At 55.7% G+C, this 22430-nt stretch overlaps 8 protein-coding genes across 8 annotated transcripts; 4 read left to right on the forward strand and 4 right to left on the reverse strand.

The window, feature by feature from the left end:
* Positions 1-1470: 1470 nt before the first annotated feature.
* On the forward strand, positions 1471-3190 carry BBK36DRAFT_1122635 (hypothetical protein; the record flags this gene model as incomplete). The annotated part of the gene is made up of 3 exons (XM_024890965.1): positions 1471-1985; positions 2107-3093; positions 3160-3190. The coding sequence occupies 3 exons, from the start codon at positions 1471-1473 to the stop codon at positions 3188-3190; spliced, it is 1533 nt and encodes a 510-aa protein (XP_024748624.1).
* Positions 3191-3553: 363 nt separating this feature from the next.
* Positions 3554-5565, reverse strand: BBK36DRAFT_1135728 (hypothetical protein). Its single transcript, XM_024892741.1, has 5 exons — positions 5219-5565; positions 4761-5149; positions 4413-4562; positions 3622-4351; positions 3554-3583 (listed from the first exon to the last, which is right to left on the reverse strand). Exons 1-4 carry the CDS (start codon positions 5286-5288, stop codon positions 3656-3658), a joined length of 1305 nt encoding a protein of 434 aa, XP_024748625.1. The 5' UTR covers positions 5289-5565; the 3' UTR covers positions 3554-3583; positions 3622-3655.
* Positions 5566-7542: 1977 nt separating this feature from the next.
* BBK36DRAFT_1122164 (hypothetical protein) lies at positions 7543-8235 on the forward strand (the record flags this gene model as incomplete). Its single annotated transcript, XM_024890916.1, has 2 exons — positions 7543-7983; positions 8047-8235. 2 exons carry the CDS (start codon positions 7543-7545, stop codon positions 8233-8235), a joined length of 630 nt encoding a protein of 209 aa, XP_024748626.1.
* A 442-nt stretch (positions 8236-8677) lies between these two features.
* Positions 8678-9220, reverse strand: BBK36DRAFT_1160506 (hypothetical protein; the record flags this gene model as incomplete). The annotated part of the gene is made up of 3 exons (XM_024894298.1): positions 8678-8717; positions 8842-8973; positions 9099-9220. 3 exons carry the CDS (start codon positions 9218-9220, stop codon positions 8678-8680), a joined length of 294 nt encoding a protein of 97 aa, XP_024748627.1.
* A 2968-nt stretch (positions 9221-12188) lies between these two features.
* Positions 12189-13293, forward strand: BBK36DRAFT_32389 (14-3-3 protein; the record flags this gene model as incomplete). The annotated part of the gene is made up of 5 exons (XM_024898024.1): positions 12189-12249; positions 12329-12635; positions 12702-12943; positions 13075-13145; positions 13201-13293. Coding segments are annotated over 5 exons (774 nt in total), but the record flags the coding sequence as incomplete, so codon positions are not given.
* Positions 13294-13727: 434 nt separating this feature from the next.
* Positions 13728-15270, reverse strand: BBK36DRAFT_1204847 (hypothetical protein; the record flags this gene model as incomplete). Its single annotated transcript, XM_024897334.1, has 3 exons — positions 13728-14369; positions 14749-14809; positions 14891-15270. 3 exons carry the CDS (start codon positions 15268-15270, stop codon positions 13728-13730), a joined length of 1083 nt encoding a protein of 360 aa, XP_024748629.1.
* A 393-nt stretch (positions 15271-15663) lies between these two features.
* Positions 15664-17838, forward strand: BBK36DRAFT_1122143 (DEAD-domain-containing protein; the record flags this gene model as incomplete). The annotated part of the gene is made up of 1 exon (XM_024890912.1): positions 15664-17838. One exon carries the CDS (start codon positions 15664-15666, stop codon positions 17836-17838), a length of 2175 nt encoding a protein of 724 aa, XP_024748630.1.
* A 312-nt stretch (positions 17839-18150) lies between these two features.
* BBK36DRAFT_1204851 (hypothetical protein) lies at positions 18151-21954 on the reverse strand (the record flags this gene model as incomplete). The annotated part of the gene is made up of 8 exons (XM_024897335.1): positions 21852-21954; positions 21599-21778; positions 20885-21517; positions 19817-20833; positions 19301-19760; positions 19215-19248; positions 18627-19158; positions 18151-18557 (listed from the first exon to the last, which is right to left on the reverse strand). The coding sequence occupies exons 1-8, from the start codon at positions 21880-21882 to the stop codon at positions 18151-18153; spliced, it is 3294 nt and encodes a 1097-aa protein (XP_024748631.1). The 5' UTR covers positions 21883-21954.
* Between the last annotated feature and the right edge of the window lie 476 nt (positions 21955-22430).

Genomic DNA, 22430 nt, shown 5'->3' on the forward strand with positions numbered 1-22430 from the left:
ACCAACACAACAACACGCACTCACAAGCCTCCACTTACACCCAACTCGTACCTGAAGCCCGGCAACATCGCCCCCTCATTCTTACTCTTCTGCATCGCCCCCAACTCTTATCTTTCTTTCTTTTCTTCTTCATCTTCCCCATGGGACCTGTCATCACCTTACTTGCATAACAGTCCCATATACCGGGAAATCACAAAACGCCCGCAACTCCTCGGCATCGGCATGAGCAAGGTCGCGTCAGCATTTAGTAGCAGTTTTCTCTGCGCAAAGAGCCAGCTCCGGGGTGTAGTCATATTTGAGACCAACGGCAAGAGGCCTAAATCGTATAGCTTCCGGGAATGTGTTTAGAGCTTTGAAGCATGACGTTGCGAGAGCTGCTGCATTTGACTTGTTTAGGAAGCGCATGCTCAAGGAATTGTGACGCCTGATGAAGCCTTGAAGATATCCCGACAGACCGGTAGAACTGCTACTTTGCCGATGTTGAGATGCCGCCGGCGAATATAGGTATATGGATTGCTCTTGTGTGCTCTTTTCATCATCTTCTTTGTTTCATTCCGCTTGTCGTTTCATTAGTAGACGACGTTTTGGCACACGTGCTTCGAAGAGCTACATTTCTATGTGTCTGCCATCCATTGGTTCGAGGTGGTAAGGTAGGTAATAAATAGCTCGATCCTACAGGCTCGGTTGGTTTCAAGCTCAGCAGCTCTTCCACTCTAGAAGGTGCAAAACACTCAACTAACAGCCCATTTAGTGCTTGAAACCGCAATTCTTTGAATTTTTACTTATTGCTTAGCCTGAGATCAGCTTACCAGTCCTGTGCTTCCGAGGGTAAAGAAATAAGAGGTCCCCAACTTCTGCTTCGAAGCAAAAGATACCTTACTCCGTACATGGCAGAGAGTTATAGCCGTCCGCCTTGACCGTGTATATATGCTAACCTATGGTATCGTAACGAGTTGTTCCTCCACTACGATATCATCAGCTCTCGATGCTGTCTGATCCAGCATCTCAAGTTGTTGACTCTACAGGGCCATGATCAAAAGCTGTCAACCAGTCTGTCTATGCACCTCGTTTCCATAGTATTCGTTCCATGATTGTTACCACGACTCTTACATCCGAGTGCCTTGACCAATCCGCTGCTCACGCAAAAGAGGGGCTCCAACTTCTGGCCGTGGAGGGGCAAGAATCCTTATCAGCCTATCGCGCCCAACGCGGCTTAGCGTAAGAGTCATCATGCTGCACACGATGAATTTTGACCACTCGACGGCGAAACTGCAAACCTCCGCAATTTTATAGCGACGAAATCCTTGTAGGCGCTGGCCTGTTATCCATCTCCTCCGACTATCCATTGCCTCGCCTCCTCTCTCGCAGACGAGTCCTGAAGAATCTCGACCCTCCGATCCAGCATATTCTCGTTGCCTCGGCATATTCACCCCGACCCTCTCATCTCGCTCACCCCCCCAACCTGCCACAATGTCTGAGGATCCCAAATACGACGACATCCAGTCCGACTCCGACTCTGGAGAGTCCATCGACGCCCAGGACAACGTCGACAACACCGAAGAGAAGACGCTCAAGCCGGCCCTCAAGAAGTCCAACCCCGCCATTCCCAACCAGGCGGCCGTAAAACCTCCGCTGCCCCCGCAGACCGACCCCAAAGACCTCGATGTGTCCGTCTTGACACCCCTCACGCCAGAGATTATTGCTCGCCAGGCCACCATCAACATCGGCACCATCGGTCACGTCGCTCACGGAAAGTCCACCGTCGTCAAGGCCATCTCCGGCGTCCAGACCGTTCGATTCAAGAACGAGCTGATCCGAAACATTACCATCAAGCTGGGATACGCCAATGCCAAGATCTACCAGTGCGACAACGCCGCCTGCCCTCGTCCGGGCTGCTACCGAAGCTATGGAAGTGAGAAGGAGGTCGACCCTCCTTGCGAGAGAGATGGCTGCGGTGGCACCTACAGATTGCTCCGACACGTCTCGTACGTCTCGCCTTCTCCCCGCCCCCTTATCCCACCTTCTTGTCCCAATGGAAGGCGATGGAAGATTATGCTGTATATGGGGTTTTGTGCATGTGTTTACTGATGCCTTGATTTTCCATAGATTTGTCGACTGCCCTGGTCACGATATTCTCATGAGCACCATGTTGTCAGGAGCCGCCGTCATGGACGCCGCTCTTCTTCTCATTGCAGGCAACGAGTCCTGCCCTCAGCCCCAGACATCGGAACATTTGGCCGCCATCGAGATCATGAAGCTGGAGAACATCATCATCCTGCAGAACAAGGTCGACCTGATGAGGGAAGAGGTCACTCAGCAGCACTATGAGTCGATCCTCAAGTTCATCCGTGGAACCGTTGCCGAAAAGTCCCCGGTCATCCCCATCTCTGCCCAGCTCAAGGTCAACGTGGATGCTGTTCTCGACGCCATTGTCAACACCATTCCCGTGCCCGTCCGAGACCTCTCCATGGAGCCCCGCATGATCATCATCCGTTCCTTTGACGTCAACAAGCCCGGTGCTGAAATCGATGACCTCAAGGGTGGTGTTGCTGGTGGCAGTATCCTGCACGGTGTCCTCAAGCTGGGAGACGAGATCGAGATCCGCCCCGGTATCGTCTCGCGCGACAACAACGGTGCCCTCAAGTGCGCCCCTCTCTTCAGCAGAGTCATCTCCCTCAACTCCGAGGGCAACGACCTCAAGTACGCCGTGCCCGGTGGTCTGATTGGTGTCGGTACCCAGATCGACCCTACCCTCTGCCGTGCCGATCGTCTGGTCGGTTTCGTCCTGGGCCTCAAGGGCAAGCTGCCCGACATCTACAGCGAGATTGAGATCAACTTCTACCTGCTCCGACGTCTTCTCGGTGTCAAGACGGCCGACGGCAAGCAGGCCAAGGTCGCCAAGCTCGCCAAGAACGAGGTCATCATGGTCAACATTGGCTCCACGTCCACTGGTGCCAAGGTTGCTGCTATCAAGAACGACGCCGCCAAGCTGGTCCTGACCAGCCCCGTCTGCACGGACATTGGTGAGAAGGTGGCCCTCAGCCGACGTATCGACAAGCACTGGCGTCTTATCGGATGGGCTACGATTGCCGCGTAAGTTTTATCATCTCACCCCTTTGATGTTTCGAAGCCTTTTGGTGCTAACATGTGTAATTTTAGTGGTGTGACTCTGGAGCCCAGCTCAGCATAAACATGTAGCTCGATCTAGAAGCTTGTCTACGAAGTGATGTTCTCCTTTTTGTAAGTCAAGTTGAAAAAGCTTGTTTCCCATTAGGGTCCATAGTATCAACAAGATCATGTCCTCATTGGCATACCTTGCAGCGCGTGGAGAGGGAGAAGAAATAGGAAGGCAGCAGCAGCTAGGCTCGAAGACAGAGAAGAGCGAGCTATATAGCACGGGATCTCACAAAGGGGTCCCCCTTAGGATTAGGTAGCGGCGTCAAGTGGACATTTGGGCTCTACAGCTAGAGATGATTCTGTCGCGAGGTGATATCTTTGGTGATGGCGGGATGAAAGGGGGCAGTGGAGTCTGGAGAAGAAGGGGGGGTGAATTAAAAGTACAAACCACTACGGAGGTAGACCAATCGAGCTTGGAAAAGGTTGGGGGACAAAGCCAATAATATATATCATCAAGCGAAAAAAACACAGAGAGTATCTACTTGCGTACTTTACGGGCATGCGCTACCAAGTTTTCTATAACGCCCTCGAATGCCTCGCGATCCCCAATCTTTTCGTCCGTCCGTTTCGTCCAGTACTCCAGCACCTCCTTGGCCACCCCCTGCATGGCCTCCAGCTTGGCCACGTGCTGCTTCAGTTCCTCGTCCGTCATGCCGTTGAGCGCCTCGTCCGTCGTCTGGCAGAGATGTTTTGCCTGCACTAGGTCCAGCTCTGGCTGGGGCGGCGGTCCTTTTCTCCTCTTGGATGTTGATGGCTTGCCCTGAGAGTCTATCGACGTAGATGAGGCGTTTCCATCCTCTTGTCTCAATCTTGCCGTCGACCGCAGGTCGCTCGATCCTCTGGGCGACGTCGCAGGGATGTTGAGCGACGGCAGCACGAGCTTCTTCTGCTTGGACGCCGGAAGGATTTCGTCCAGGTCTACGGGCACTCCGAGAGAGACGAGGAACAGGCGACGAGTCCGCGACCGGATCCAATCCGGCGGCGCGAGGGGCGGAGGAGCGACGAGCTGAGACCACAGCGAGGCGGAGCGTGGGGTAAGAAAGATGGAGGAATCTTTGGGTAATTGCGGGAAGGCTGGGAAGTCGAGCTCTTCCGGGGGGAAGAGGCTCGGTAAACATGGTTCTATTGCGGAAATGACTTCATCTGGGCTCAGCCCATCGAAATCGGGTATCGACTGTTACAAGGTTAGCCGCTCGGTTTAGAGAAAAAGAGTCCTGATCTTTTCAAGTACGTACAAATGGTAGTGAGAGTTGCGGTTGGATTGGTGGAGGCACTGATGTCGTGGCTTCGGTGGGCTGGGCATGCTGAAAACCATCCTCAAAGTCGTCAAAGTCGTCGTCGTGGCCGCCCTCTTCAAAGTCGTCAAAGTCATCACCAAAGTCATCGTCTTCGCCCTGCCCTTCCTCTGCTACGTCGTCGCCTGCCTCTTGGTGTGGTGCAGCCAGTATTGTCGGCTGAGAAGATGCCAGAGATTCTCTCCTAGAGCGGCCTGAAGACGAGACGGGTGAGAGGGGAGCATCTTGAGACCAGTCAGTTGGTGGCTATCCTGCAGTTTTCGGACCGGTTGTAGTGTAAATACCCGAGATGGCGTCTTCATTGCCATTCCTTATTTCGCCATTAGGGCTCAGGATTATATCGGGGGTCGCATCTGCTTTGTGCTTCTCCTGCTCCTCTGAGCTGTGCTGGCCGGGGTACTCTCCGGTAGATTCTTCGACGACTGTGATGGGCACAGTGCCCGGTTCGGGAGGAGCAGATGGCGAAGACTCAGGAGCGTCTCCGGCTATCACTGCAATCTCGTCGGGCTCGGCATCCTGCTCCCTCTTCTGGTATGCCCCTGTGCCAGGCACCTCTCCATATGAGGGTTCAGTGTCGACCCTTTCCACCCTCGTCTTGGGGACTGGTGAGCTGACACCAGGGCTCGTCGGTGCGGACTGCGCATCTGTAAATTGGTCCTCCGAATCTGAAGCCTCAGCTAAGATAGAGCGTCAGCAATGCTCCGATCACAACAAGGTGATCTATACAATCCAGAGCAAAGGCATACCCAATTGATGGGCCCCCGGGTCCTCGACGTGGGTCTGCGGCGGGGGTTCAAGTTCCCGGGAGTCCGCCATTGCGTCGTAAAGGCACTCTATCAGGCTGAATAGCTATTGGCAAATCGGTTCAGGGGTGTATCGAGTCCGGGGTTCGATTCGCAGAGGCTATTACGGGGTGTGTGGTTGATGAAGTAACGAACGTCGAGTGGTCAGACGGCGTCGAGGCCAGATACGGTGACGCCTTCAGGTCATTCCGGTGTTGCACAGGGGCTTGGTCGTGTATGTACAGGTGTGTACTCGCAATGGACAGGTTGGGGTCTTAGGGACACAGCATCCAGGCCGTGGAAATGAAGGTTGTTTCGAATCGTCAATTGGTTGTCATAGCATGGACCTCACCTCGACGGTAGGCGTGCTATCGTCACGTGGGGAAGGCCACTACTGGTACGGCCAAGGTCCTGTAAGAATAAAGTGTGGCTGGTGCCGTGGTTTCCATGTTGCCAACCGTGGCTGGAGGCATGTAAGTGGATACCAGCCACAGCACGGCTGCGCGCGCTGGGTCTGAGCTTCCAGGAAAACAGAACCGCGAAAAAAGCGCCTGGCCAACCGTCAGCCTTGAGCCGCCCAGGATTTGTTTTCCTCCAGCTCACTTCGGAGGCATCACGGGTCTGAGCTTTCGGCAATCTCGTACGCCTCCCCAATTCCTTGCCTGCATCTCGGCTGAGCTTTGGGATGCCATGAACGCCTGCTAAGTCCCCTTGCTTACACGTATCTAGCTGCCTGTCGCCTCACGCCTCTCACCTCTCGCGATCTTCCGATTCGAACAAGCAGAGCATCAACGACCCCAATCGCCATGTCGTTCAGCTTCGGCACCCCGAGCTCCTCGGGCGCCGCGTCCAACAACGCGACGACGAGCACGGCGCCGGCCGCAGGAGGTCTGTTCGGCACCGCGGCGTCTTCTGGCACGCCCAAGTTTTCCTTTGGCAACACGACGACTCCTGCTACCAACCCCCCCGGGTCCTTGTTCGGAGGTCAGAACAACGCTGCCCAGAAGCCAGCTGCTGGCGGGCTCTTTGGCTCTGCCGCTGCCTCGTCCTCTTCCACTCCTACCACTTCGGCAGGTGGCTTGTTTGGAGGAGCCTCGACCACTCCGGCAACGGGTGGCCTCTTTGGCGGTACGAGCACCGCGACGACCACTTCCTCGGGAGGAGGCTTGTTTGGGGGAGCGACAACCAGCACAGCAGCACCATCCACTGGCGGTCTTTTTGGCAATAAGGATACATCGACCACACCGGCTACTGGGGGTTTGTTCGGAGGAGATGCCAACAAGACCCCAACTGCAACTCCGACACCTGCTGCTGGGGGCCTGTTTGCAAACACCGGCTCTTCCCTCTTCGGCAACAAGACGCCAACTCCCACGACTCCGGCGACTGAAACCCCGGCCAAGCCCTTGTTCGGCCTGGGATCGACGACCCCCGCGGGTGCGCCGCCGCCCAACACAGCCAAGACTGCAGGCTCAAATCTGTTTGGAACCAATACCAGCACCACCCCGGCCGGCGGCTTGTTTGGCAACACTGCAAAGCCAGCTACTACTTCGGCGTCGACTTCACAACCTGCGACTACTACCACGTCAGGATCGGGACTCTTTGGCAGTGGAACTCAATCATCCAACAGTGGCTTGTTCGGTGCCGCCAAACCTGCGGCTGCCAACTCTACCACGCCGGCATCCGGAGGGCTCTTTGGCAATAAGACCGCCACCACCTCTGCGCAGTCCGCGTCCTCTACACCCGCTACTACGCCCGCTGCCGGAACAACCTCTTCGCTCTTCGGGACCAAGCCGGCTGCAGCCACCACATCTACGACTCCGGCGACGACGTCTGGTGGAGGTCTATTTGGCACCACTCCTGCTGCCACAACCGCTCCGGCTTCTGGATCTACTGCAGCGACCGCATCTGCTGGGGGTCTCTTTGGACTGAAGCCTGCTAGCACCACTGCCACTACGACTTCGTCTTCAACAACCCCGGCAACCACTGCCACAGCTGGCAACCTCTTTGGCACGGCTCCCTCGTCCTCTACCGCCACCACAGCCAAACCTGCCACCTCGCTCTTTGGTACCACCGCAACCACCAAACCTGCCACGACTGCTTCCACCACCGCGACCACGACGACGGCAGCACCAGCGTCTACGACCGCTACGGCTGGTGGCTTGTTTGGGGCTAAGCCAGCTGGTGACAAGGATGCAGCGAAGCCAGCTGGACAGACGAGTACCATTAACGCACTGGGAGCTTCCACCACCGGTCCTCCGTCTCAGATGGCCCGGTTGAAGAATAAGACGATGGAGGATATTGTCACTCGGTGGGCTTCTGATCTGTCAAAGTACCAGAAGCAGTTCAAGGAACAGGCCACAATTGTGTCCAACTGGGACCGAAACCTCGTGGACAATGGCGAAAAGATCCAGAAGTTGTACCTGGAGACTTTCGAAGCGGAGCGCGCCAGCCATGAGATTGAGCGCCAGCTGGCTGCTGTGGAGAGCCAGCAGGAGGAGCTCGAGGCTTGGCTGAACCGTTACGAATCAGAAGTTCAGGACATGTTTGCCAAGCAGATGGGCCCTGGCGAGCAGCTTGGAGGACCTGACCAGGAGCGAGAGCGTACCTATAAGCTAGCCGAGAAGCTTACCCAGCAGCTTGACGAGAAGTCTCGAGACCTGTCAAAGATGGTCAAGGAGATTAACGACATCTCTGGAACTTTGAGCAAGGGAACCAAGGCTGAGGATCCGGTAAGTTTCAACAGCAATAGCAACCTCATTGTGGCGAGTACCTTTGCTAACATGGCCATGCAGCTGAGCCAAATCGTTCGTGTGCTCAACAGCCACCTTACCCAGCTGCAATGGATCGATGCCAACTCGTCAGCCCTGCAGGCCAAGGTCGCGGCGGCACAGAAATCCAGCAGCAACCTGGGCAGCCACTACGGCAGCGGAGAGAGCGATGCGGCGGAGAGCTTCTATAGATCTTACATGGGACGGAGGTGAAGCATGTATCGGACATTGATGGTTGAAATTGGAGTTCCGGGATGGCATCAGGGATGACTGAATCTAATAAAGGCATTTTTCTCTTTTTTCGTCACGCGCATGGCCCATGAGCGACGTAGGTTTGGCGAAACATGACACAACATTGGCTTTCGTTTCCTTTTCTGATGTAGGCCTGTTTTTATTCTCATTCTTTATACCCCTCCACGAAGCGGAGAGGAGCTCGTATAGCTCTACAGAACGGTATCGTAACCAGCGGTAGGGAAGATACGCAAGCATGTCAAGACTATGTATAGCGCGATTTCGGCCCCCGAGGGCTGTCGTTCCCTCCTAGTAATACAATCTGAACTGCCCAGTCGAGCCGCCCTCATATCATTTCTGGATGAGGCGAACTCGTCTGCCTCTCTCTCTCTCTCTCTCGTGTGGTTCCGCTTACAGCGTCTCTTTAGTTCTGCTCGCCGCCCTGCTCCTTGGTAATCTCGTCACTGCAGAAGAAGGCAACAATGCGTCAGTCTTTGGAGTACACCCAGGCCAGAAATGAGAAGGGAAAGGGGGGAAGCTATGTCAAGTCAAAGGAAAAATTGGGGGGGATTTGATGTTTGCGCGTACATGTGCTTGGCGAGACGATCGAGGTGCTCCTGCTGCTCGGTCAGCTTCTTCCTGAGCTCGAGCAGCTTTTCCTTTTCGCGCTGGCGGATGGCGTAGTCCTCGGAGGCCTTTTCGCGGCGTCGGAAGGCGTCACTGTACGGAAATAAATTGACCAATTAGCAATGGAGTACTTCTAAGAAGCTTGAATTGGGATCGTGGGTCGAGAAGCAATTCGAAGAGGTAAATTTTTGCGCTCTCTCTCTCGACAAGAAACTTACCCTGTGCCGCCGGTCTTGGGGGGAGCGCCGGTGTCGCCTTCGCCCATGGCGCGAGCGGTGGTGCTGAATGCGGCGCGGAGGGGACGGAAGGCAGCCGTCTTGGTGAGGGTTGTGCGGAGCATTTTTGTGGTTGTTCGGAGGGATTGCGAGGTGGTTGTTGTTGTTGTTGTTGAAGGAAGTGTCTTTTTGTTGGAGGGGAAGAAAAGAATTAGAGGTTATAGAGGTTACTATAATAACCGGCTTGCCGTGGAGGTACTACGTAACAAGTACCAAGACAGGACCGTGCTGTGAGCGGTTGGAGCTTCTGGCCTGAGGAACTGGAGCTGAGGTCTAGTGCTAGAGGAGGTACCTACAGAGAGGGCTGGATGGTCTGAGGGGTTGAATGAGCGTCATACTGCAATCGAGTGGTTCGATGCGAACGATGGGCGTGTGCACATTGGGATTAGTGGCGGTGCTGCTTTTTCGGGGCGGGGGATAATATTGGTGATGCCGTCTTGTAGATGGGGATCAGAAATGGTATTTTACATTCAAAATAGCTGGTATTAAGACTTTGTTGGAGAAGAGATGAGGACGCAGATGTTACGCAAGAGCTATTCGGTGCCATTTCCATGGTGAAGACCGGGTGCCCGACCTCTACATATCTATCCTTTCGTGAATGCGATTTGACGGCCAACTGGAGGCATCAGGCATAGCACCGCTTATGTGAATAACCAACCAGGGGGGGGGGAAGATTCAATTGCCTTTCAGAAAAGCCATCGTGTCCCGCGATACGATCGAGGTTGATCACACCAAAAAGCTTACATCACGATACGAGCAGATAATGCGGTGGACTGACGGGGTGCCGTTGAACGAGCATCTGATGTCTGATGTGGATGCCGGGATATCTCGGTACGCTCAAGGTTGTGTTTTTAGTGCGTGCCTGTTTGGCGGTAGAAGCGAATCGAAGCATATTCGAAAGGCGCAATTGCGTGAAGCAGCAACTACTAGTCCAGCTACCTACTAACCTACCAAATATATTGAGCGTTCTGTAACTGTATCAGGAGCAACAATATTACTCGTCGTCATTGGCTGAGATGGTACTGAGTCTCAACTATAGCAATAACGCATAAGGTACGAGTAGTTGATGGGACAGGCCAGAGAAGGCGGAGCAGCTGAAGAAGGATCGCCATGGGTAAAAGACTCCGCGCACTCAACTCGAACCACCTGGAGTTGATCCTACCTGGGATAGAATTGCAACTACTACGAGTACTATACTGAGCCATCGCTTGTTGGTCTAAAGTGCTGCAAGTCCTCATATGTGCCGGTGGCTCGCACAGAGATTGGCTGCATCCCAAAGCATCCTAGAGCGGAGCAGCGCATGGAGCTGGATTGCCGTCCGGGATCGAGGGAAATGAACCGGTCGTTGCTCGACAAGGCCGCAATCTCGGGGCCCCCAGCACTGAGCCTTGACAATCTGGCCCCAGCCGCGTGACCGCATCTTCAGAGCCTCGTCTTCAGATGTTCCTGGTCTTGTGTAATATGTACTGTATCCGCGAATGAGGATGGCGATGCAGAATGGCTGCCATGATCGATAGTAATACCTAGTACCTACCTCTAGGCAGCACCGTGAAGTGTCGTTTCGACAAGAGGGGGAAGGACAAGTAGAGAACCAAGGCACAGCATAGCGGCTGGAGTGACGATGACGAACCCACGGCCACGGGTCAGCTTAGCGCCTCTCTTCAACACCGAGGAGGACGTTGGAGAGGTCAAGTTGCTGGTCGTCGAAGTCGGTACTTGGAGATAGACGGCAAGACGTCAACGCCACCCACTAACAACGCATTGTATGGCAGGTCAAGGTTCAACGAGTTCGATGCCCGTTGGCTCTGGAGGCAAAGAGGTCGCCCGTCAACCCGTGGACTGCTGCAGCTGCAGACTGGAGGCATGGAGGCATGTACAACTACATGTGCCTTGTCTGGTGCATTTGTGCCCCCCAAACTCCGTGAGGTGCTTGGTGACGTGATGAGACAGGGTCGGTTTGAGGAGGTGGGCGTGGGAACCTGCCGGTACGAGATTGCGAGTCTGGCCACGCACGCTAGCCGCGTCGCTGAGCACCCGCGCAGGTACTCCCGCGTACCGGTACCTTGCCCACCTTGGCACCAGCCAGCACCCACAAGCCCTGAAAGGGACAGGCCTGCGCGGCACGTGAGGCCTGCCATGGCGCTGGACAAACCGCTACTGGGCCGCTGGGCCTCTGAATCAATGCGCTGGCTAATAACTGGGACCCCTTCCATCATCAACAGCTTGAAATCTTTCCCTTTTCCCTTCTCTCTCAACGAAGCAACAAACACCCCCCTTTTTGTCCGAACCCGCGCCTCATCGTACGTACGTATCCTCCCCCCGTCCTCTGCAGCTCTGCCGGATTGATTTTGTCGCTCCCGTCATTCCTCTCCCCTCGAGCCAGTGCATCCTCCTTCTCCCGCCCAGCTGCCGCTCTGCTCTGGGTGAGCGCCTTATGGCACGGCGCGCGCCCCTCCTCGCTGTCGTCATGGGCTGGCCCCCCTGGGCACGCAACAGGCAGCGCAGCCAGAGCCGGCAATCGCGCTGAGACGCCCCAACAGCTGCTCAGCGACTGTGTCGGCGCATCGGGGACCTGGGGATGGCCTCGTCTCTGCCCATTGGGGCGCTGCCTGGCTGCCGCGGGAGCTGGCGCATTCGCTACACTACACCTCTTTGTCTGTGTCGAAACCCCACCAAAGGGGTTTAAGGAGCGGGGGAGCAGAGCAAGCCTCACTTTGGGCCTCGTCCGCAGAGTCAGCCCTGCGGCACATTGTTCCTGCCACGGCGCCTGTTCCGTTCTGCAGAAATTCACTTTTTTTATCTGCTGGACGAGGCTGTGGCTGCTGCCTTGCTCTGTGTCCCTTGTCTGATTTCCCCCCCTTCTTCTTCCCCTTGCCTTTTGCGGAATTCCCTCTGTTAAAAACGCTCGCCATTCCCCTTGAACCGTCTCCCACTTGCGTTACGCCATTTCTCCGACGCGTTACAACCTGCTGACTGATAAGGAATTCAGCTTTCATTTAAAACACCAGAAAAGCAAAACAACCTACCGTCAAAATGGGTCACGAAGATGCTGTTTACCTGGCCAAGCTCGCCGAGCAGGCCGAGCGATATGAGGGTGAGTAGCTCAGCTTTGTGTTATCTCTGAACCCCGCCGCCCGATAGGATCGATCGCGCTGACCGAAGCTGCTCAACAGAGATGGTTGAGAACATGAAGATTGTCGCCTCCGAGGACCGCGACCTGACCGTCGAGGAGCGCAACCTCCTCTCCGTCGCCTACAAGAACGTCATTGGCGCCCGCCGTGCCTCTTGGAGAATAGTCACCTCTATCGAGCAGAAGGAGGAGTCTAAGGGCAACTCTTCTCAGGTCGCCCTTATCAAGGAGTACCGCCAGAAGATCGAGGCCGAGCTCGCCAAGATCTGCGACGACATCCTCGAGGTCCTCGACCAGCACCTGATCCCCTCTGCCAAGTCCGGCGAGTCCAAGGTCTTCTACCACAAGATGTGCGCATCCCTTGCTGCTCCCGTGCTGCACTTGCCGAGCTGAGCTAATTTTGTTTCCCACTGCAGGAAGGGTGACTACCACCGTTACCTTGCCGAGTTCGCCATTGGCGACCGCCGCAAGGACTCTGCCGACAAGTCCCTCGAGGCCTACAAGGCGGCCACCGAGGTTGCCCAGACCGAGCTGCCTCCCACCCACCCCATCCGCCTGGGTCTTGCGCTCAACTTCTCCGTCTTCTACTACGAGATCCTCAACGCCCCCGACCAGGCTTGCCACCTTGCCAAGCAGGCCTTTGACGATGCCATTGCCGGTATGTTTGCCTGCTCCTGAATGCGAGTCGAAGCGGGAGAAGGAAAGAAAAGGACCAATCCTTGGTCCTGATCAGCTGCCTTCTCACTTGCTTCGCGACCATGATTGACCTTTACTGACAAGATGCCACAGAGCTCGACACTCTCAGCGAGGAGAGCTACAAGGACTCCACCCTCATCATGCAGCTCCTCCGTGACAACCTTGTACGTTGATAAACCCTATCCATTGACTGCGTATCTTGCTAACTGGCCGTTCAAGACCCTCTGGACCTCTTCTGAGGCTGAGACCTCTGCCGGCCAAGCCGAGGCCCCCCCTAAGGAGGACACCCCTGCCGAGGCCGCTGCTCCCGCCGAAGAGCCCAAGGCTGAGTAAAGTCAGTTGGGGGAACGGGGGTGAATCTATAGGCTTTGGTCGCTTTGGTATGGGATGGGCTGGTGTCTACGGAGTGGATGGAAGACTTCGTTTTTTGATCAAGAGCTTCGGCATCGTTTAGGTAAACACGCAAATCACTTTCGGGGAGAGAACCGGTTTGGTTCCCCCTCTCAACGGACCGGCAGGGAGGATTGAAGAAGAGCATATTGAAGGTTCTGCTTTTAGACTCTTGATGCGTACCGTCTGGACAAAATAAAAACTACTAAAATTGCTTTATAATATCACTTTTATTTTACCAAAACTCCTTCTGCCTAACAATGCTCGCTCATACTTGTTGCCTACGTTCCTCATTAATCCCTAGGTTGTCGCTGTGATATGTGTTGGAGCGTTTATGCTTTGGCCAAAAGATGTAGTCAGCTGAGATCTTTTTCATTTGATATCGACGTCTGCCCATCACCCGCCTCTCCAACTTCTTCTGCTACAGCAAAGTGAACCTTTAGCCAAAGGCTGCAATCGTGACACCCAACCATGAGCACTCCCTCCTGCTCGACCCCTTCTAGATCCTCCTCATCAAAAGAATACCCGCGCTCGTTCCCACAGCGACAGGACCTATACCAGCGCCCCTCGGCCTCGTCGAACTGCAAATCATCCAAATCGACGTTTTCGATGCCCGTCTGGAAGCGTGCCTGTGTAGTAGCTCCGCCGTTGGCTCTGCTGAGGCGGAGGGCTGCGTCGTAGGTGCTGCGTTGGGAGGGGGATGAGAGGACTGTGAAGGCTTTTGTGATTTGGTCGATTGTGTAGAGTGATGATGATGTTGATGATGATGATGATGAGACTGAGGGAGTAGTGGAAGCAGAAGCCTTATCGGGGTGGTGGCGGAGGAGGGCTCTGCGGTAGGCTTGCTTTATGAGCGTGGAGGGGTCATGCTGGGAGTTGAGGACGGAGGGGGTGAGGTTGAGGACGTCGTAGTGGGTTGGTGAGGAGACGGCCATGGATTCCATCGATAGGAGAAGATGGGAGATTCGAAGGGAACAAAGATATATGTCATGACATGTCTGTCAGCATGATTCGGTCGTGAGTTATGGCTTTTGGGATGCTATATTGAAGGTGTTTGAGGCGGCAAAATTAGATATGGCAAGATCACGTGATGGATGAGCTTTTGCGTTTACGAGACGACGGGAAATCATATTGATCACACGGAGAGACAGATGAGCTTTGGAAAGGAGTCTGGGAGTGAATCTGCGTATTCGTTTCTCATTGTTGTACATAGAAATACATGGCGTATGCACATAATCGCCAGGGACAAGGGAATTCTGTTCTGCGTCGTGACGTTTATTTCGGAAACTTTGTCCAGTTTCTCTTCCCGATCTGCGTGTTTCAAAGTCAGCTTCTTGTCTCTGTACACACTTATACAGAAAAGGAGGTGGTTCTTACACTCTTCCAGGCCCGGATAAGCTTGGGCATATCCAACATGGCCTTTCTCCTCTGTTCCATCCTAAACAAGTGGTGTTAGTCGTGTGTGCCCTCGGCAATCAAACAATAGCAAAAAAGAAAGCCAAGAGGACATGGAACATACTTTGCAATCATGTGTCGCTCGTGAATGTGACCCTTGACCTTCTGGCCCACACCCGTGCCCTTGACCCTCAGGCCGTGCTCCACGCGATGCGCCAGCCTGTACTCGGTGCCCTTGGTCGTCTCGGGCAGCAGCTCCTCGACGCCGTGCTCCCGCGCCAGCTTCACCAGCTGCGCCTGTCGCCGCTGCGAGTAGACGGGGTCCTGCCACCGCCCCGTCACGGGGTGCTTGTAGAAGCGGAACGGGTTCGGCCGCTGCTCCTGGAAGGCCGTCGGGGGGGTGCCGGGGGCGACGAGCGAGGCCGGGGGCCAGCGCGCGAAGAAGCGCTGCAGCGGCTCGGGGAGGCTCTTTGCGAGCTGGACGAAACTGCTGGTGGAGGCCATGATGTTGGGGTTCGTCGGCTATGAGGGCATCGGCCTGGCGGTGGTTTTCGGGGGGGCGCAATGGCTTGTGCTGAAAAGATCCCCGGCAGCTGGTCGCGGGGAGGCTTCTTTTTTCGAGGTTTCCCCAATTTGAGTCGGTTTCGAGATCCCCAAGGCTGAGCATGCACTAGCAGGGACCCGCTTGTTGACGAGCGATATCATTGGGCAGCTTTGGAGAGTGGATCTCTAGCTGTCCGCCGTAAGTGGTAGCCTTGTCTGCCTTCCTACTCTCGCTCCTGCTCCATTCTCACGTCAACATCTTGAAACCTTTATCCTTCTTTTTGCACAACTGGATCCGCAAGTTTCCTCCTCTTTTCTCTCTTTTTATTGAAGAAATTATATACCCTATTCGAAATGCCCCTCGATATCGAGGAGATTCTCAGGAAAAAGAAGGCGGCCGATGCTGCTGCGGCCAAACCCAGATTCATCCCCAAGGCGGAACGCGAACGACTAGCGGCCGAGAAAGCGAAGCAAGAGGAAGAGGAAAAGCGGCGCAAGGCAGCAGAAGAAGAACAGAAGCGCCGAGAAGAAGAAAGGAAATGGCAACTCGCGAACGGCTCCAATGGCGTTCCCAACGGCATGGCGCCTCCTACAGGCCCGAGAGCCATGAACCCGCCAAACGGAGGCAGCAGCGGCGGGGGCGGTGGCAGAGGTGGCCGTGATGAGAGGGGGCGAGGAGAGGGAAAGAAGAATGCAAAGACGGAGGGGGTCAAGCGCTCGGCGGCGGACATTGAAGACTCGCTGCTGCGGTCGCGGTACCTCGGCCCAGAGGTCAACCAGCAGTCTACCTTTTCGGCCAAGAAGAAGCGCATGCGGACGACGGAGAAGAAGTTCAACTTTGAGTGGGACGCGGACGAGGACACGTCGAGGGACAACGACCCGCTGTACGCGAGCCAGAGTGTCAACCGAGGCGGCTCCCTGGCCGGCCTCGGTGGCGAGTTCGACAAGGAGGCCGAGCAGCGGGCGCGCAAGCGAGCAAAGATGATTGAGGAGCGCGATCCGGAGCACGGCAGGGAGCGGGCGATCGGCATCATGGAAGACTTTTACAGGGCGCGCGACAGGGCGAGGGAGAGGGCCGAGAGGACGGGCCTGGGGCGGCACTGGTCGGAAAAGGCGCTCAGCGAGATGCGCGAGCGAGACTGGCGCATCTTCAAGGAGGACTTTGGCATCTCCACCAAGGGCGGCGCCATTCCGAATCCCATGCGCAACTGGGAGGAGTCGGGGCTGCCGCGGCGTCTCTTGGACATCGTGGACCGCGTTGGCTACAAGGAACCCTCTGCTATCCAGCGAGCAGCCATCCCGATTGCCCTGCAAGCCCGCGATCTTATTGGAGTTGCCGTCACAGGTTCCGGTAAAACTGCCGCTTTTTTACTGCCGCTGCTGGTCTACATCTCCGACCTGCCGCCTCTCACAGAGGCCAACAAGAACGACGGCCCGTACGCGCTCATCATCGCACCGACCCGTGAATTGGTGCAGCAGATCGAGACGGAGGCGAAGAAGTTTGCCGAGCCTCTGGGCTTCAGGTGTGTCAGCATCGTCGGTGGGCACTCGCTCGAAGAGCAGGCCTTTGCGCTCCGCAACGGTGCTGAGATTATCGTCGCGACGCCCGGCCGTCTGGTGGACTGCATCGAGCGGAGACTGCTCGTCCTGGTCCAGTGCTGCTACATCATCATGGACGAAGCCGATCGCATGATCGACCTTGGTTTCGAAGATTCCGTCAACAAGATCCTCGACGCCCTGCCCGTGTCCAACGAGAAGCCGGACACCGACGACGCCGAGAACGCACAGCTCATGAAGCGCTACGTGGGCGGCAAGGACCGCTACCGCCAGACGATGATGTACACGGCCACGATGCCCCCGCAGGTCGAGAAGATTGCCAAGAAGTACCTCCGCCGCCCGGCCATCGTGACCATTGGCAACGCCGGCGAGGCCGTCGACACGGTCGAGCAGCGCGTCGAGTTCGTCTCGGGCGAGGACCGCCGCAAGAAGCGCCTCCAGGAGATCCTGTCCTCGGGCCAGTTCGCGCCGCCCATCATCGTCTTCGTCAACATCAAGCGCAACTGCGACGCCGTCGCCCGCGACATCAAGGCCATGGGCTGGTCCGTCGTCACGCTGCACGGCTCCAAGACGCAGGAGCAGCGAGAGGCGGCCCTCGCGTCCGTGCGCTCCGGCCAGACGCAGGTCCTCGTCGCCACGGATCTTGCCGGCCGAGGCATCGACGTGCCCGACGTCTCGCTCGTCGTCAACTTCAACATGGCCACCAACATCGAGAGCTACACGCACCGCATCGGTCGTACGGGTCGTGCGGGCAAGAGCGGTGTGGCGATTACCTTCCTGGGCAACGAGGACGCGGACGTGCTGTACGATCTCAAGCAGATGCTGAGCAAGAGCTCCATTTCCAAGGTGCCGGACGAGCTGAAGAGGCATGAGGCGGCGCAGTCGAGGCCCGTTCGTGGGGGGGCCAGTAGGAGGGATGAGGCTGCTGCTGCCGAGGGCGGTAAAGGGGGAGGAGGTAAAGGAAATTGGTAAACTGTTCTAAAGAAGGATCAATCGATCCCCTTGCGACGCTGGGAATTTGCTCATTGTTCAAAATCACTGGCTATTTAGATTTTTGTTTTACGCCAAGGGCGGGCTGGACGGGGAGTTTGGGTTTATATAAATAGGTCAATAATATGACACGACAATTCTGTGCCTCATTGTGAACAGCTCCTTTTTATTCCTTGATGATTTTTAGTCTTGTACTCTAACTAACAGACTTTTTACTCTTTTCGTCTGTCTACATGAGGATTGTAGCCCTTTCAATAAAACATCAGGGCACAGAACAGGCCAACGCTGTCTTTTTTACTCCAACTTGAGCTGCTCAAACTGCTTAATCGTCTCCTCCAGGCTGTGCTTCTCCTGCTTGGCATCAGCCAGCCTCTTGAGGTCACCCTCCTGAACGGCCGCCGAGACCTTCTCCTTGTATCCGGGGTCCGCAAGGAGCTTCTCCTGCTTCTGGATGTTGGCACCCGTCTTCTCGAGCTTCTTCTGCGCCTTGGCGATCTCGGCGTCCATGTCCACGCGGCCCTTGACGTGCAGGAAGACGGAGGCGGCGGTGGAAACGGGGTATGCGACGCTGCCGAGGGGGCGGGGGGCGTCGGGGCCGACGACTTGCATGGTCTTGACGCTCTTGCCGCTGAGGGACTTGATGGAGGCGACTTCGTTCTGGCAGGTCTTGAGGGATTCGGCATTGTACGCCTGGATGACGACTGTTTTTGGATGCCAGGTTAGTAAGATGAAACAGACATCATTTTGGAAGTGGGATATTATTGGCTTACTTTCGGCGTCTTCCTTGATGGCGTACTCGGCCATGAGCGATCGCGAAGCCTTGCTGCAGTCGAGCACAAGCTCATAGGCCCGCTCGGACTCGGGATCGTCGAGAACAGGGTTGTAAGTGGGATACTTGGCCACCATGATGGACTTGGTCTCGTCGCTGGGTCTCCGAGGCATTCTCTGCCACATCTCCTCGGTGATGAACGGCATGAAGGGGTGAATCATGGTGAGCGCGGCCTCCAGAGCAGTGTACAGCGTCTGGATAGCCGAGTTGCGCTCCTCCTCGGTGCCATCACGGATGATGGCCTTGGAGTTCTCAATGTACACGTCGCAGAGCTCGTTGTACCAGTATCGGTAAACGATGATGGTGGATTTTGAAAACTCCCGGTCAGCAAGGGCGATGTTGATCTCCTTGGCCGCCTGGTTCATCTTGTGAAGGATCCATCTCTCCGCCAGAGTCTTGCCGGGCACGGCCCCGGTCTTTGAGGGAACAAAGTCCTTGGGCAGACTTCCCAGAACGTACTTGGTTGCTTGGAACTGATGATGGTGTTAGCACTGAGGAAGAAGGAGGGAGTTGCGTCTGAGTGACATACAATCTTGTTACAGAACTTTCGGTAACCGTGGATACTAAAAATCGTTGTTAGCTGAGATGAGAGGATCGATTTCGTAGCCTGCTTACATCTTGATCTCCAGGTTAATGTCGCCACCACCAGTTGTGGCATTGATCATGGTGAAGCGGAGAGCGTCAGCTCCGCACTCAGGAATGCCATCGGGGAAGGCAGACTTCTGGTACTTGGTCGCCTTCTGGACCTCGCTGGGGTGCAGGTTACCTTGAAGGAGCTTTGCGTGCAGATCCTCCAGCTTGATGCCGGAGATGACATCCAGGGGGTCGATGACGTTGCCCAGACTCTTGCTCATTTTCCGGCCCTCGGAGTCTCTGACGAGACTGTGGCAGTACACCTCCTTGAAGGGAACCTGTCCTGTTAGTTTCAGGCTGAGCATGATCATTCTGGCAATCCAGAAGAAGAGGATATCCCAGCCAGTCTCGAGAATGCTCGTAGGGAACAGCTTCTCAAAGTCAGGCGTCTTCTCGGGCCAGCCCAATGTGCTGAACGGCCACAGGCCAGAAGAGAACCAGGCTACCATCTGTGTTAGTCTTTGCTCGGAATACGCTCTGGACGCAGCATCAACTCACTATCGAGAACGTCCTCGTCCTGCTCAAGAGTAAAGGTCTTGCCAGGCAGCGCCGCCTGGGCCTTCTTCTCCGCCTCTTCCTTGTTTCGCCCAGAAAACCAGAGCTTCTCCTCAGGGATGCCGTCGGAGCCGCCCTCGATCTTGGCAAAGTACGCAGGACATCTGTGGCCCCACCACAGCTGTCGGCTGATGCACCAGTCGTTGATGTCCTCAAGCCAGCGGTAGTAGCTCTTCTCTGCGCTCTCGGGTCGGATCTTGATCTCGCCCTCCCGAACAGCCCGAAGAGCCTCCTGAGCAAGCTCCTTCGTCCTCACCCACCACTGGGGCTTGATGATGGGCTCAATGATGTCCTTGGACCGCTCACACAGTGGGACCGTCATCGGGTTGTCCTTCTTGTCCACATACAGGCCCTTCTCCTTCAGAGCATCCTGGATGGCGTATCTGACGTCGAAACGCTTCTGGCCCTGGTACGGTCCGGCGTTCTCGTTCATCAGCCCATTGTCAGTGAGGATGTTGATAAACTCCAGGTTGTGCTTTTGACCAAGGTTGAAATCGTTGGGGTCGTGGGCGGGCGTCAGCTTGACAGCACCAGTTCCGAATTCCATGTCGACATACTCGTCGGCAATGATGGGCAGCTTGCGGCCCGGGATGAACGGGTGGACAGCATTCTTGCCGACCAGATGGGTATATCTGGCGTCTTTGGGGTGAACCGCGATACCGGTATCGCCCAGCATGGTTTCGATACGAGTCGTGGCAACCTCGACGGTCTCATCGCTGCCCTCAATGGGGTACTTGAAGTGAACAATGACACCAAACTCGACCTTCTTGTCGTATCCGGGGACATCGAGCAGCGTCCTTCCAGTGAGCTCCTTGTTCTTGACCTCGAGATTTGAAAGAGCAGTGTTGAGCTGCGTGCACCAGTTGACGAGTCTGTTGGCGCGGTAGATGATGCCATCCTCGTGGAGCTGGACGAAGGTTTCATTGACGGCCTTTGTCAAGTTGGGGTCCATGGTGAACGCTGCCTGTTGTTAGTCGCAATGCCATTCCATTTATTGCCGTCATAACGCACCTTCTCGGCTCCAGTCAAACGAGCTTCCCAGGCTGGTCAAAGCCTTGTTGATGCGCTTGTGGTAGTCCTCCTTCCACTCCCAGACAGTCTCGACAAACTTCTCTCGGCCGAGGTCGTGTCTGGTCTGCTGCTTCCGTCTCCACAGCATGTTCTCGACAACGCTCTGGGTTGAGATACCGGCGTGATCACAGCCAGGGACCCACAGGGTAGTCTTGCCCTGCATCCTGTTCCAGCGGATCATCAGATCCTGAAGCGAATCACCGAGGGCATGTCCCATGTGCAGGCTGCCGGTGACATTGGGAGGCGGGTGGACGATGACGAATTTGCCCTCCTCCTTGACATTTCCCTCCGGGGTGAACTCGGGCTTGAAGAAGCCCTCCTTCTCCCACCAGCTGTACCAAGCGGACTCGACGGCAACGGGGTTGTACGCCTTGAAGTGGGGGTCGTCGAACGATCGGATGCGCTTCTTCTCTCCAACGGGGGTATCTTCGACGTATGCCGGCAGCGGCTCCTCCTCGGCCTTCTCCTTCTTGGCCTTCTTTTCCTTGGCGGGGGCGGCGGCGGCGGCGGCAGCCTTTGCCTTCTTGGCCTCGAGCTTGGCGGCCTTTTCAGCCTTCTTGCGCTCCTTTTCCACTACACGAACAGGTCAGATCGGTAACCCTTTGGCAGCGATTCTGGGTTGGGAGATTGGGATAGAAGCTCGGGGATCCTTACACTCCTTCTCAGATTTCACCTTCTGAGGCCCCTCGGGAGCTGGCACGACGCCGGCGTCTTGACCGGAGGCATGCTCTCCGGGAGCAGCAGACTGCGTCGAGGCGGCAACCTCCTGCTTGACCTCGCTGGAGACGTTGGGAGGCACGGTGGTGCTCTCCTGGATGCCCTCGGTGCCCGGGACTGTTGTATCGCAACCATTAGTGACTTATTCCTCTCCAGCTATGCGACAGACCCAAAGAAGGCCACGACATACTGGGGATTCCTCGCGCAGAGTTGGTCGCCATGATCGCACGTGTGCCGGTGAAAGATCTTGCAGTTGCGGTTGCAGGACAAATAAGTGGCCGCACTCGAAGTGCTCGGGCCGCGATTCTGAACGTCGTGCTGGATGGAATTCGGGGGAAGCCGCAGAGCAAATTGGCCTCCTCGTCGATCCTAAGCGTCAAGAACTGGCCCTTTATGAAAAGAGAGAAAATGACTGGACTGGCTCTGTTTTGCGTTATCGGATTCAGAGTCAGAGATTCCTGGTCTGAAATTTGAGTCATGGCATCTTATCAGGTGGGATGTGCTGAGGGGTGTGGCGGTGCCGCGGGGTTCAGTTGGTAGAACTGCTGGAATTGGCAGTCTAGCCACAGTCAAGCCACAGCTGCTCTTACATGGGATTTCGTATTCTATGTATACACTCAGAGTCAATCTCAGACTTGGTCATCATCCTTCTCTGTCGAAGCCGTATAATTTGATCCTTCTCTCGGGGTCAACGGATCTATTTGAGTCACAGAGAGGGTTCTTGATTGCTCATCAAGAGGAAAGTTTATACTGCTCGGGACTGATCTTT

This window comes from Trichoderma citrinoviride (genome assembly GCF_003025115.1).
Source record: "Trichoderma citrinoviride strain TUCIM 6016 unplaced genomic scaffold BBK36scaffold_9, whole genome shotgun sequence".
In the NCBI taxonomy this organism is placed as follows: Eukaryota; Fungi; Ascomycota; class Sordariomycetes; order Hypocreales; family Hypocreaceae; genus Trichoderma; species Trichoderma citrinoviride.